Here is a 15,414-nt window from a genome sequence, read left to right on the forward strand (position 1 = left end):
TTGTATGAGAGTTTGGTATTACCTTTTGGACTCGCCAACGGACCAGCGGTTTTTCAGCGTTTCATACAGGATGTGTTGCATGAAGTACCTTGATGTGTTTTGTTTTGTTTACTTAGATGATATCCTCATCTTCTCCAAGGATGATGAATCGCACGCCGAGCACATCGAGAAGATTCTGCAAAAATTGCGCGACCATAAGCTGCAGGCTTCTCCTTCGAAGTGCGAATTCTTCAAAGAACAGGTAGTATTTCTGGGTTTTGTGGTATCAACGACGGGGTTACGTATGGACCCAGCTAAATTGTCCACGATAAAGGAGTGGCCTTACCCCACTAACGTTGCGGAACTTCGCCGATTTTTAGGCTTCACTAACTTCTATAGGCGATTTATTCCCCGTTTTTCTGCCGAGGTTTCTCGTTTGACAGATCTTACGAAGAAGGACGCCGACGTTGCGGCAGGTCTCGCGGATACTTCGACGCAAGGAGCTTTTGCCTCGCTGATAGCGGCATTTACCTCAGCCCCTTTTCTGAAGCATTTTGACTTCGAAGCTAAGCGTGTCTTGCAGGTTGACGCTAGCGCGTATGCTTTTTCTGCGATCCTCTCGCAGCCGGATGAAGCAGGAAAACTAGTTCCGGTTTGCTACTATTCCAAGAAGCTGACTCCCGCTGAGGCTCGCTGGCAAACGCATGACCAAGAATTGGGGGCGATTGTTGCCGCCTTCAAGGAATGGCGCTCTTGGCTGATGGGGTCTAATGATCAAGTGGTGGTTTTTTCTGATCACGCTAACTTGCGTTACTTTATGGATGGCAGGTCGCTTACCCCTCGGCAATCACGATGGGCAGCTTTTCTTTCTTCTTTCAATTTTGTGATTATGCATACTCCAGGGAAACAAAACCCTGCGGATCCAGCATCGAGGCGTCCGGACTTTGTCGACGGTTCACCACCAGCGCCTCTGGTTTTGTTCAAATCCTTGGAAGGGAGTCCTATCGATGCAATCCAAATCTCGGAAGACAGAGTCCAATTCGACCTAGCTTTTGCGCGGCTGTCGGACGAATGCTTGTCTAAGATCAAGGCCACCTACGACGATGCTGAGGTTGGGGCCGGCAGAAGTCCCGGGTTGCAGTTTGCTGATGACATTTGGTGGCACAGGGGTCGAGTGTTCGTACCGACGCGTGTTCGGTCCGAAGTATTGGCAGCTTATCATGCTAAGCCTCTATCGGGTCATTGGGGTGTAGCGAAGACTGTTGATTTGCTTTCACGATCCTTCTCATGGAGAGGAATGCGACTTGATGTTTTGAATTTCGTGCGAGTTTGTCGTAGTTGCCAGCAGGTTAACAGGGACTTGAGGCCGCGGCAAGGTTCAATGATGGCATTGGCGATTCCGGAACGTCCGTGGTCCACAATTGGGGTGGACTTTATTGTTAAGCTACCTTTGTCTGATGGTTTCGATTCCGTCATGGTTGTCGTGGACCACTATTCAAAATCTGCTCACTTCATTAAGGCGCGCGAGAAATGGTCGGCTACGGATCTTGCTAACGCTTTCGTAGATCACATTTTTCGGTTGCATGGGTTGCCGGACAAGATAGTTTCCGACAGAGGTTCGGTCTTTATGAGTGCCTTTTGGACGTCGGTTTGCAAGCTTTTGTGCGTTTCGCCAGCTCCATCCACGGCATTTCATCCGCAGACGGATGGTCAGGTGGAGCGCTTGAACGCAGTTTTGGAAGACTACCTTCGCCATTTTGTTAGCGAAAAGCAAAGCGATTGGACTCGGTGGTTGCCGCTGGCGGAGTTTGCTCATAATAACTCAGTTTCCGCATCCACGGGTTTTTCCCCTTTTTTCGCTTGTGCAGGATTCCACCCGCGATTCAATTCCTTAACGAACGCTTCGAGTGTGCCTCGTGCCGACGACTTCGTGCGACATATGCAAGACATCCAAACGAAACTGGAAGAACACTTGTCAAATGCCAAAGATAGGCAAGCAGAGTTTTATAATAACGGTAAGCGCGTGGATGTGACATATTCGCCAGGGGATTTGGTGTGGTTGTCCAGGAAGTTCATCAAGACAAGGAGAACTTCGACGAAGCTGGATTATCGCAGGATAGGTCCGTTTGAGGTTGTTCGTATGGTGGGTAAGAACGCGGTGGAACTTGCATTGCCGCCAGAATATGCCAGGTTGCATCCAGTGTTCAATGTCTCCCTTGTGATGCCAGTGTATGATGCTACTAATGGATCAACTTTACTCCAACCGCAGGAAGATCCATTGCAGGACGTTTTGAGCGCGAGGGGCGTGGCTAGGTGGTTGTCAGTGGAGCTAATTTTGAATCATAGGTGGACAAATCGAGGTCACGAATATTTGCTGAGGACGGAACCCTCAGGTGTGAATGACGCGTGGGTCCATCTGCAACACATTTCGAGAGGGCTAGATGTCTTTATTCAAGGGTATCATGAGTTGCATCCGCAAGAAGTGCGACCCTCTTGGGAAGTTTTTGAGGACGCTTCGCGCCCAAATTTGGGTTATTTGGCTGACGTTTAGTAAGAACGTTATGGTATATGGCTGATTACTTTTGTGATGAATAAAGATTTCGACGAAGACGGTTAGAGTTGTCATGCGCTTTTCTAAATTATCTTTTACAGGACGCGACAAAGTAGTCATGGACTTGTGTTTAGCTCAGCATTTCGGTTATGTGATGACATCATGTTTTCAATTATTTCATCTTTAGTGATTACATTATCTTAATTTCTTTAGTATTTATATAGAGTTGTCATTTCGCTTCTATTATCTTTCCTCTTTCTCTATCGAGTTTTCTTGTTACTTTACAATCTTCATTCTTTATTCTTTGGGCAAAGAAATAAATACAAACGCTTACAGGAATCATCTTAGGAGAGGTTCCGGATTCAATACTTAGGAGTCTTGAGTTCTTAAACCATAAGCCAGATCACTACACCTTGAGTGTCAGTGCTAGACAATCTCATATATCCGTTGCCAGGGTTGTGATCAAAACAAGGAAGCCTCATTTGACGGCAAGCCTGTATCCAAATTCATCAAGATAAAGTGTAGGGTCCTTCAGCATATCCTTGATGAAACTACACTCCTCTGCTGAGAGAAGCCAAGGAGATCCACAACAGCTGAGAATTTGGTTTGGGGATAGTACTTCTTGAAGGAAATTCTGATATGCCGGGGTTTTATCCTATAGGAGCTTCACTAACATAGATTAGCTAAGGGATCTCAAGATGGAACAATTACAAACATTTGACTATCAGAGTAAGTCCAATGATTGATTTATTCAAGCAAGATCCAAGAGAGTTTGAGAGATGATTTCAAATGAGACTGAGAATTAATGGGATGTGAGAATGAAATGTTGAAGTCAATAACATTTGGTTATCAAGGGAGATTGAGATCAAGGGAGATCGAGGTTGAGGGAGATTGAGATCAAGGGAGATTGAGGTTGAGGGAGGTTGAGATTGTGTTGGATGTGTGAGATGGTGATGTTTTTGTGAAATGGTGTTGGCATGGACAGGAGAGAAAGAGGAAGAGAGAGAGAAAGTAAGAAAGGGTGAGCAGGCTGTTTTGGCTGGGACAAATGGCCATGGGTTGTGAAATTGAGACAATGAATTCTAGACTATGTCATTTTTTACAGCCATGAAATCAGATTACTTATGACATGTTTTATTTCATTTCCTTCATTGATTGTTTTCTTGTATCATGGTGATATGAGCATTAGAGAGATATAAGACTGAATGAAACCTACCACATTGTAGCTTTGTAATTTCATCCATTCTCTTTTGTTTCTCAAGCCAATGTGTGCAGCTTCTCGTGATCACACTTGTGTTCCCCAGTGTCTTACTAAGAACTCTTTTTTTGATTCCAAAGACTTGGCCTTCTACATGTGAGAGGTATTTGTTTATAGTCCTAATGCAAGTGATTTTGAAAAAATAAAAACACTACCTTTTTGGGAAGAGCTGTAAGAATTTTAATGTGTGACTTGTATAGAAGACAGTTCTTACTAGCCTGATTCACACACTCTCCAGAAACACTTTGATTTTTCCAGTGTCACTTTGATCAAAAAACTCAAAAATTTAAATTCTGAAAAATATGGCTTGGAAGCCAGCAAACCCCTTCTGTTTGCTATTACTTGAATTACTGTTGGCAGGAGATCTAGGTTTTCACATTTTTCTATATGCTGCTTCTCTGGAATGTACCACATGTTGGCAAATACCATTGTAGTGGAACCAACAAAGAGTTTGTTGGTCTAACATTCTCGTTTCAGCCCTCAGTCTATGATTTTTCCAGTCCAATCAATGATCTTCCATCTTCAGAAAAATTGTGAACTGACACAAAGCTTTGGATAATCTGCTTCCAAAGATCAACTTAATGTACAAAGAGTGTGATGTGCTAAACTCTGGTGGATGGACAGACAAGTATTTGTGCAACTTCTGCAAAAGGGGAGACCAAACACCAGCCTGTACAGACAAAATTTCTCATTTTGAACCGGTTTACAGATGTATGATGGTCAGCTTTTTATTTTTGTTTGCTCAAACATTCCACAGCAGCTGATGAATGTATTGATCCCTTTGGAAGACCATTGAGCATGACAGAATTGTTCCCATGTGATGCAGGAATAGGTCACCTAGATGGAAAGTAAAACCCACAATAAACAAAGGCCTATCAAGAGCCCCCAATCTGACCAGTCAATTTTTTGTTATATAGCTCATAAAAAGATGCCTTGATGTGTCATTTGAATTCTGGTGCATCTTCAGATACCTTGAGATGTCCAGAGATGCTTGAGAAGTTACAAAACCTTCAAAAAATTTCACCCAAGCATACTGATCCCTTGAAAACCATTGGCTGAAGTTTCTGAATTGTCACGTAAACAAAAGTTGACTTCTGTTTTGACATGCCTGGAACCCTAGAGCCCTACTGTTGCAAGAGTGTACATTTGTTGATAAAAAAGCTACAGTTTTTATTTTTTATATTTTTATTTCCAAGAGATTGGATTTCTGCCATCATGAAAGCCTACAACAAAACCTGTTAACCATCACCTGCTGTCCTCTTACTATGAAACTAATGGCATATGGTCCCAAAAAGTGTACCATCTGGATGCATCTGGTTCAGGTAAAGGCCATGAAATTTTTCAAGAATGGAGCCTTCTAGCAAATATGGGATGTCATATAACTTCATGGTTCAAGGGATGTGGTGCAGTTGAAGGGACCAAACCAACCCAAAATCTTGCCTAATTGTAATAATTGACACCTAATGCAAGATATTCAATGGTCACAAATTTTGGCTATTGAACAGCTCACTACCAAATCAACTATACTATCAGCAAGTTCAATCCAAAAGTCTTTGAAGAACTGTTGCTTTAACTGTTGTTCTATGGACATCACACCATTCTGAAATTATCAAAATGTTGGAGACCTGATAAAGTTTGCAAAGCTTGATAGAACCTGGACTATCCATCCTTGTCTTGTTGTGTGGAGAAGAGATAGTGAGTACAGGTTCTTAAGTTACGCAACCTGACTATCTTTGCTTAGGTTTGTAGGTTAGGCCGTACTTGCTGTTGACTTCTCAACAGTGAGGGTGGCCACTTCGGGTGTAAACCTAATGCCTCTATCCTAGGACTGAAAGAATTTGTACACAAATTGCTTTACCCAGGGAGAAGCAGCCAGACAATGGGACTGGGGAAGATCCCATTTGAACCAAAGGGTGGGTAGGGCATGAAATACAGTGGGTTCAAAAAGGATCTCCAGCCCAAGGCGGAAAAGGTCTTAGGAAGTAAGACTAGAATGTGAGAAAGAGACAGGAGAGAATCAAGTGAGCCAAAATTTGATGAACTACAGACAGGAGAGAAAACACTCTTGGAGGGATTTTGTCCGCAGTCTGGATTATTATCTAATCCATGGCAGGGCCAGTGTGAGGTCCTGACACCTGTAAGCCAAGACTGTCCCTTCTGTTATCAACTGTCTGACGCGCTTGTCCTGACTTGTCATGGACAGGATTAATTCCTTGTCCCTGTGTCACTAATATACAATGAGTAACTGGATATTGATGGTCCAAAACAATGAATGAACTTCCAAAATTGGAGAATTTCTGGGGGTAAGCATTCACAAAAAACAGCTGGAGAGGGGTATCAACAAGAACTCTACTTGCTTATCACATGTCAGCTTTCTCAAGTGTGATGGTATTGGGTGCATTCTATGCCACAAACAAGCTTGGTATAGTGATATGGAGCTGTGGAAGGATGATTTCTGAATCATGCATCAATGAAGCATGAAATCTATCATTTGACACTTTTTCAAGAATTGATCAGAAGCACATGGTTTACCAATACTACACTTAATGACTCACATTGTTGGAATGACCAAGTTTACACTGCCAAGTTCATATGGTCACTTCAATCACTGGACCTCAATGCAGTTGGAATCATCTGATCTCACCTTAAACATACAGTCTCAGTTGCCCATCCAGCCACTACACTGAAAATACATTCTTAGCATAACAGCTGACACATGGAATGCTGTCCCTCCTGAGAAACTCAAGTGTTTAGTATTGTCAATGGTAGGTGGTATCAAAGTTTTTCTCAGAGTCAAGGAGAAATCAACACCCTTGCTGAATGAGCTCATCGATTTCTTGAACGACAAGCTATCTTAATATCCTCATATATACTGAAAAACAAGATTCATGAAATCATTTTCATCTATCTACATTGGACAAACCACTTGGATTATCCTTATTTATAATCAAATCTGTTAAAAAACATCCTATCAATTCAGATTGTTTTTAAACAATCTGTAGCTTTTTGATCACTCACTGTGCATCTGAAGGCACATAAGAGTGTGTTCAGTGAGGTTCAACCTTAAGTGTACACTTGATGTTTTGCTGTTTGGTACATCAACTCTGGTTGGACTTTGAGGTGTAGACCTCAAGGTTGTGCAGCCAAATTTGTCAAACTCAATATTTTGTTGTTTTGCTGGAATCTTCAGGTTGATGTGGCTAATTCTATAGACCTCCAAGGGTCCTATATTAATATAGACATGGAGCACTGTCTTTGTAAAGAAAAAAGGAACAAAAGCCCACTGAGAGTCACTGAGACTTGGAGGAACTGTCAGCCATGAGGAGTATTTGACAATACTCCCATTGTCAGAACAACAGCACCAGCGTAAAGGGTTCTCCTGGGCAATGACAGCAAAGCTCAAAGGAGCCAACCCTTTGCAAAGACTCAATATTGATCTGTCACAGGGTGCATCCTTTTCTGGTTTCAGTGTAGCAGATTTGAAACCCTTATGATGGCACATAAAGAAAACCTGATGTACTAGATCAGAAAGCAGTATATAAGAAATGGTTTTCCGCACCCCAAGAAAAGGGAAACACATTATTACAAACCAAAATTTAAACCTTTAGAGATGAACCTCTATAACATTTTATGAAAAACCCAGCCAAATACTTTTAAATTAGAACTCATCTACTCGTTGTTGATTCTTCTTATTTTTCTGTCTATCATGGTTTTCCATTTAATTTGTTATCATTTATCATCTTCCTGAAAAGAACACAGTGCTTGAAATAAGACCATCTATTAACAAACTTTTGAAAGCTTCTTGTTGAACATTATTCCTAGACCTTTCCTCCAAACTAAGAAGTGTATTTCTAGTTTTGATCAAAGCAGAATATAGACCACCCTGAGATAGGCATAATACTGTACCCATCTGTAGAAGACCTTGGATCATTCAGCATCTATCTATTGAGTACATTTTGGCAAGATTCTGAAGTTATTGATAACTAAAAGAACTAACATCTCTTGGCTCAAATTTATCTCAATAAAGGGTTATCACCTCTATTGTAACAAAGCCCATATAACTTGTTTTAATAGGATTCATAAGCTTCATTGAGTACTGACCACTAAAAGGACTACCTTTTATAGACTCAGGCTGACAGGAACAATCAATGAAAAAAATCACCTTGCTACGCCACTAAAAAAACTACAAAACCTAAGAGCACTGCTAAGTGGACCAATCAAAACAAGGGGGATATGATTGACTTCTTGCTTTCTGAGAAGCAAGCAGGTAAAACAGAAGTCGAGATGTAAGCATTCAACATGGGATGAGTGCGCAAAGATGCTGAAAGGCAGTGAGCCATGTGGAAGTCTTGCAAAGACCAAGTTGTTTTCTCAAGTCCACACGCCAAACCCATGGCTTGTTATTTGAGTTTGCTTTGGGTTGTGTGTAACAAGTTTTTGTTAAATTTGTTTGTGAACAGGTACATATATGGTTTCCCTATATTAGATGGTCATCAAATCACATATCAAATTCATCAAGCATTATGTGACAGTTGTTATGGTTTTATGTGTTGTGTGGTTGCTGTCTCTGATCATCCTGTGTGATGTTTGAATCGTTTTTTCTTCTACTTTTTGTTTGATTTTCATCTTGTGCGTTTGTGACTCTCATTCTCTCATCAGGTACATTTCTCACTGTATATTGTCTATGTGTTGACCTCAAGTTAGGGCTTCTTCATCTATTCAAAGCTTAACTTGTGTGATCACAAACTAACTACAGACGTTTGTTGATTTGTGTACAACTCATACTCTAACTCCTACTTTCTATGGATTGAAACCTGACAATGTTGGCTGTGGTGTACAGAATATCAGACATGTATTCCAAGATGAAATGTAAACACTGGCCATGTCAATGTGATTGCTCTGGTGCAATCATTGTTATTGGCTCCCACTTGCCATGCAGCTCATCTTAGTTGTTACCTGTCCAGGATGTTGTTTTATTCCTGAAAAAGTATGTTACATACAGTTTTACTAATGCCCCCTGAAGAAAACTACATTGTGTCCGTCCAGTCTGTACCTCTCTCAAAGGTGTTGTCTCAGCAAACAAAGATGCATACATAGTATGTATAAAAACTTGACGCAGATCCTATGCTTTCTCTCTTGAACATCCTTGGCTTTCTCTTTTTGTCTTGTCCAATAACTTTGTCAGAAGTATCTCATCTACGTACATACATCAGTCACCATTAATGTCATTTCATAATTCATATGCTGAGTTACAGAGTCACCACTGGCCAAATAGTTTTTGGGACACCTGTGGGGATAAAAACAAGCTTCTAATACTGGCAAAGATCTACATATCAATACGGTATATATCAAGTTTGAAGCCCCTCTGGCAGCTCTTGTGCGTTTGCGGCGCCGCAAACACACAAGAGGGGCTTAGTTAGCTTGGTGTATATGATTATGACATAGCGCCATGTGAACTTGACTTGAGGTTTCCACGTATGTATGAACCTAAGCTTAACCAAGCCTCTTGCAATCAAGATGAGACCTGGACCCGGGTTCTGGCCGGATATCCAACGGATGCTCCGTCAGATCCGGATGCCGGAAAGGCCTTCAAGATTACCCGGTGGCCGGGTAATCCGGCCGGTTCGGTATTCGGAATGGGTGGGCGAAAAATAATTGCCGGATATACGCCGGATACTCCGGCTAACCGGCGAAAATCCGGCGTATCCGGTGTACCGGTTCGAGTGTCGGATGAGGGGTTTTTGAAAAAAAAACCGATTGGATGTTATCCGATCGGTGCGGATAAAACAAGATATCCGTCGATTCGGTTGTTGGAATGGCCTGAAGCCGCCGGATACCGGCCGGAGCACATCTTGATCTCACAAGCGCGTTTGCCGCGCTCAAACGGTCGTGAAGCCGTTATTGATAGCGAGGGCGCAAAGGAGTTCCACAGTGAAGCAAGAAACCTGGCCAACAACACGTGTGGCTGAAACTTGAAGATGTTTCTGGATGTTTCTGGTTTTGTGAACTCTAAATCAAGGTTATCAAATTTCCTCCCTGTCCCTCCCTCTTGCCTTACAAATGGTCCAGGAATGGGGTGTATCCTAGGCTCTAGCTTAACACAAGCCCCACAAACCGCGGCCCCCGGACAGGCTCCAGAGGATGTCTGTGCTTTGAGGAGAGAGTTATGTAATTAAGGCAGAGATGCATCAGAGGCCCAGAAGGGCCCAGAGTCAAAGTTCACTATGTGCCAGTCCACGTGCTTCGCACCTGACGTACGGTACATATGTATGTAAACATCGCGTTCATCTCTACATAGCCTCACGTGGCACATGGGCTTTGAAGGGTTGCGAAGCAACCTACACCGGTTATTGGAATATGATTTAAAGTCACATTTGGCGTAGAGAAGTGTGCAAGCCTCCTCTAGTCAACTTGGAAACCATTTCTTGTAGAACAATCCAAAGTCGTCCAAGAAAGACATTATTGTACCGTGAGCCGTTTTGTTTCCAAGAGGCAAGTAGCTGGTAATATCAATCAGCCTGAGAAGGTATAAAAAGGCTAAGGATTGGAGTGCTTTATTTTTCACATAGCCTCCAAAGTCTTCACCTCTGTCATAATTAGCCATAAAGACTTGTTTTTTCTTCAAAGGACACTAGATCTTCTTGATACAATTATTTTGCTTCATACAAGTCGCTGGTCGACTTTCTCTGTTGCTTTCTCTCAACCGAGTCCAGTAATATTCACTTCCTTTTGTTCTGTAAGAATTTCTTCTATTCTCAGCGAGGGATATCGATAAGATCGTGTCTCCCTATTGCACGGGTTCTGAAAGGTCGTTTCATTCTGGTTTTGGATGCAGTCGCAATGGCTGTCTTAAAGATGTCGACTATCCAGCAGGTCTTCGTAGCGTTCTGTATCCTCAGCACCCTCGGCGTGTTTTCTTTGGAAATGGGGCAGTGTGCGTTACATTGGGAGATCAAAAAGGATCGCGCAGGTGAGGCTATGTTTGTCTTGGTTCTTTTACGAGCGCCATCTCCAGCGATGTCATGTAGTAACCTCTTGATCTAGATTGTACCAACTTTGGAGGTGCAAAGTACGATTGTCCGCTTTCCTCCTGCACTATCAATAACAGTGGTAAGTCTCCCTTTGTCACACAATGTAGCCCTGCACTCAATGTGATGTTTGATTCTACTCCTCCAACAGCCGCAACGACCACCAAAGGCCAAATCACATTTCACAGATGTGCAATATATGACACTCCTTTCCAACATTCATTGAGTACGGGTTGGGATCTTGACGTCCACGCCGAAAGTTTTGATGCCTTCTACCATGCACCACCGCATGGCTATCAACGCGGTATGAGCTCCCCATGGTTAGGTCAGTGATATGCTTACATATATCGTTGTGTGGGTCAAATTTGCTATATATTGATGGAAGCACGCAAATATATACGCTCTTCAGAGGGTACAAAAGGATCCGCGCGTGGATACCCGGGCCCCCAAAACTTCGTTTGCTTGCTCGAAAGCAACCGGGGGAACTACCCATGTATATATCTTCATCTCAATCATATTTCTTATTCCTCCTGTCCTCATACTGACGGTATCTCCTTTGGAACAACAGTGTGCGACTTTGGGCGTTGTAAATACATGGGCCGATCAAACACATGAGAACAACCTGAAGGTAATGAAGATTGTTATAATATGATTGAGTTCAAGAGAGAAAAGGGAATTTTTCAAACAGGATGATGAACCTTTCGAATAAAAAAATCAAACACGTTGTCATAACATTCAAATCAATCACAAGTGTATGAATCACAAAGCAACTACTAGCAATATTGATAAGCCACAAGATGATTGATATGTCAGTTTATAGTGCTATCAAACTGCTTCAATCTATTTCTGTGATTAAAATCTTTTTCGCTTGTACATCTTTTGTTGATCAGCCTTGCGTCATCAACTCACTACCGCCGTGTTTGGCTCGCCAACGTTTAGGACCCAAGATATTCATGCCAAACCTGGTGAACATGGTGGTGTTTGTCCCTTGTGGAAGATACTTACCTCGGCGCCTCTTGGGCAAGATGCTGATGAACTTGTGTTAAGACCCCATAAGACTTGTCCCCACGTAGAGGAGTTCGAGACCCATACATTTGCGTAAGAAAGGGTAAATAACCATAAACAGTCAATGAAAATCCAGTGTTGACTTGATTGGGCGCCACCATGCATATGTCAGAAAGTCTCTTAATACCTCCACGCGCCCAAGCCTCTTAGTAATAACTTTTCTGAGTGTGCCATCCAATCAGTGCATCACGTTAGAATCATTTTGGAAGTCAAAATGAGATCTCACGTCTCTCTTGCATCTCTCACTAGCTCGAGTCCTATCAGCTATAAGGCTCAAGAAGGAAGTCTTTCTGATCTGTAGTACATACGCACCCCAGATCCCCCGCAAACTGGATAAGAGGAGCCTTTGGGTTCTCTGAGTATTCAAGGATCAAGTGTCAATCTTAGCTGAACTGATGAGCTAAATGAGAAGAAACTATGGTTTGCATGCAATCTATCCTCATAGATATCACAGTCAGATGGGTAGTCCTAGTTTTCTACAGGCTTCAACAGTAGTCTTCCCGGATTTTTTCAATTTGTGGAATTCTGAGGCATAGATGGATTAGTTGATTTGTACTGTTTTATAAAAGATTTTTTTGGGTTACACACTCACCTGGTGTTGTGCAATCACATACGGGTAAGTTGGCTACACATTCAGCATTTGGATCACTTGGGAATGCCCTTTTAATAAGAAAAATAGGTTTCAAGGTGCAACATTGTAGCTTTAGTATTTTACCTTTCTTCGAAGTTGAAAATCTTGAAGAGAGAAGGCGATGGAAGAACAAATTACTCACAATTTGTTGTAAGGATCAGGGGCAAAAGTTCCATTGTAGGTTTGTTGACATGTCCACGATGATACAGTAAGGAATTCAGCCGTCAGACCGTATTTCATCGAAATTAGCCGACCGTTATGAATTGAATTGACAGATCTGTTTTCATCTGCTAGGATGATATTCATCATTCTTCAACATATTTGGGAAGGACTGTCATCAATCATTGCGACTTCCAAGGGAATGTGGAAAATTTGGACTGATAAGCTTACACTCCATTCTCGTCACAATATGATATGCGGTCTACTTTGTGCCAAGCTCCGCCTAGACCACGATCCGTGCATTTGTCCTAGGAGAATCGATTTTCTCAATATTGATTGAATTGTATTGTGAGAGCGAGAAATATTGTACGAAGAGCTGTTGACACACCTTTCCTCGGGTTATGAAAGCATTCTGAGGTATGTGTATTCAAATAAGTACAACTTGACGCAAGGATCCATCTGATATGACATCTGAAGGTGAGAATCTTACCATTGAGCGAAGGATCAAGACAACTGCTCGTGTGAGGATGACCGTTTTCAAGCCTTGCTGTAATTCTGAAACCGTATGTTTGGATCGCAATTCCAAATCAACAAATTCACCGCCTTTGATTGCACCAAAGATACCTTGTTGAGAACTTAAAGGTGAATTCAATGTTTGATCTGAGTAATTAGTTAAACCTGAATGAAGTCTAGATTCCCAAATTGGGAAATAGTATGAGATTTCGTTCCACTTGATTTAAATAAATGGCGAGATTTAGGTCATGATGAGTTTAATGGTTAGATATTATCAACGTGACAAGAGCTCATTTTCGGGACCGAATAAGAGCTGATGCTAATTTGAGATCACATACATCGTAGCGAATGATCTCAGAGAGGCTGTCGTCGGTTGCTCTCATCCAAATGGAAGTAGCCACCAGTGAAGTTGCTAATGCTGCAATAACTGCTCCGGCGTACTAGTCACATGGACATTCTTTCAGCATTATGGAAAATCAACATGGCTTATTTGTTGAAAAGTCTAAACTTACCAGTGTAAGGATCAATCCGGCCTATTCGGCGAGATCCAGGATTTTACAGAAAGTAAATCGTTTGGATAAATTTAAAGGTAAGAATATGCCGCTAGCTGAGAAAACTTGTCCCGATGATAAGGTCACCTACAAAGGCAGCACCCAGGAAGCTGAAGATTAAAATCGATATTGCTTCCCTGTAAGAGGTGTCTTTAACTGCCCTAGGGAGGTCACTGCACATCAGTTCCTTGAAACAAAGATCAGATCAAATCAACAATAACTCACAGATCAACGATGAGCGAAGAGATCGCTTCTGATATTTTCAAAAAAAGGCTTATCAGTATGGATACTCGCAGAGTGTTTATGCAAGCAAAAAACCGAGGTGAGGGCTGACCTTGGACCATTGAGATTGCAAAGGCTGATGCTTGATACATGCTATTCATCCAAAAATTCCATTGTTGCACGGCGTAAAGGATTTCCCAATCAATTGGCTTAATCCCACTTTGGCAAAGTTGTCCGGCCAGGCATTCTTGACCAAGACCACATCGAAAGTTCAAAACTCCAATAGAATTAGTGAATTGCTAACGAAAACAAAAAGGAGAGAGCACTTGAGCACACATTCAAGATTGATCGCGGGCGATCTAAAAATGTAGTCGCAAGTAGTAAGACCCACCGCAAAGCTCATCTCCTGACCACCAGGGTAGTTGAGCAAATAGTTGTCCACATCTTGATTTTTCCATTCTCGCGTTGATATCCGGGTTTCATTGGTACATGCAGGCGCATATGTTTCTGGTCCACCTTGAGAAGCTATAATCGAAAAGGCAAGGAAAACGATTGTACAAAAGAGGGTAAAAAAGATCATCTTGAACGGTCTAGAGGATAAAGTTGGAAGTTGGACCAGATCCTCACCATTATGAGCCTGGAGGAAATGGAGTTCCTCTGAGGATCCCAAAATGGAATCGCATGTATAGTCTACTGTATCACTCTGCTTTGTCTCACTAAAACGATTCATTCAACGCTTCACGGTGCTGAGAGTGGGAGCACATGTGTCGAACAAACAAAACTTGTCGGATATTGGATGTCTAAAATCCGCAAAGGTATTTGAATACAAACTGTTTCAGGTGATATTATCCGCGTGCTCACAAGCATGAATGGAATCGTTCGCCCTTGCCCGCGACATAGAACGCGACAGGTTTATTCATGTTGGCGAAAGATCGTGATTGTTGAAAGGCGATCAATGTCAGCCTACATGGTGCACCTTGTAGCAAAGGTTGCTGGGCATTTCTCAGCTGACCGACCCGGATGCCCCCAACAATCTGTAGTTCTTTTCCAGCGACTGGATGGGAGCTAGGGCAGCATCGACTCAAACGGCCTGGTGCCATTGAACTGATGGCAATGTCGACGAGGCCGTGAAGTGAAAGCGAATCCCATCCATTCATGATGTGACGATGGCGGGTGTCTGGTGCCTTAGTCGGAGTCAGAGTGAGCTGAAATGAGGTGTAGGGTGTATAGATATCAACCGCAGATGGAAGCTTTCATCCAGTCAGCTCTCGTCTTCAGCAGCCCGGGTTTGGTAAGTAGAAGCAGACCGTGATTTGTCATGAAGTACAGAGCCGAGAAATATCGACCGGTACGTACTAAAACACCGGAAACGGCTTAAACTAACTGGATTGAACCTCGTCCGCCATCTCTCGCTATTCATCCTGATCAGAGCCGGAGATTGTTAGCCATCTTCATAC

The 15,414-nt window shown here is 42.4% G+C and overlaps 2 protein-coding genes across 2 annotated transcripts; one reads left to right on the top strand and one right to left on the bottom strand.

Annotated features, from left to right (window-relative positions):
* Positions 1 to 10,643: 10,643 nt before the first annotated feature.
* On the top strand, positions 10,644 to 11,149 carry MELLADRAFT_68012 (uncharacterized protein; the record flags this gene model as incomplete). The annotated part of the gene is made up of 3 exons (XM_007416467.1): positions 10,644 to 10,758; positions 10,833 to 10,898; positions 10,968 to 11,149. 3 exons carry the CDS (start codon positions 10,644 to 10,646, stop codon positions 11,147 to 11,149), a joined length of 363 nt encoding a protein of 120 aa, XP_007416529.1.
* A 1,186-nt stretch (positions 11,150 to 12,335) lies between these two features.
* Positions 12,336 to 15,114, bottom strand: MELLADRAFT_93788 (uncharacterized protein; the record flags this gene model as incomplete). The annotated part of the gene is made up of 15 exons (XM_007416540.1): positions 12,336 to 12,406; positions 12,474 to 12,541; positions 12,655 to 12,822; positions 12,903 to 12,979; positions 13,060 to 13,083; positions 13,162 to 13,401; positions 13,523 to 13,624; positions 13,697 to 13,717; positions 13,827 to 13,908; positions 13,961 to 13,988; positions 14,070 to 14,256; positions 14,349 to 14,482; positions 14,585 to 14,669; positions 14,789 to 14,841; positions 14,925 to 15,114. The coding sequence occupies 15 exons, from the start codon at positions 15,112 to 15,114 to the stop codon at positions 12,336 to 12,338; spliced, it is 1,530 nt and encodes a 509-aa protein (XP_007416602.1).
* Between the last annotated feature and the right edge of the window lie 300 nt (positions 15,115 to 15,414).

Source organism: Melampsora larici-populina, assembly GCF_000204055.1.
Source record: "Melampsora larici-populina 98AG31 unplaced genomic scaffold MELLAscaffold_61, whole genome shotgun sequence".
NCBI classification, from domain to species: domain Eukaryota; kingdom Fungi; phylum Basidiomycota; class Pucciniomycetes; order Pucciniales; family Melampsoraceae; genus Melampsora; species Melampsora laricis-populina.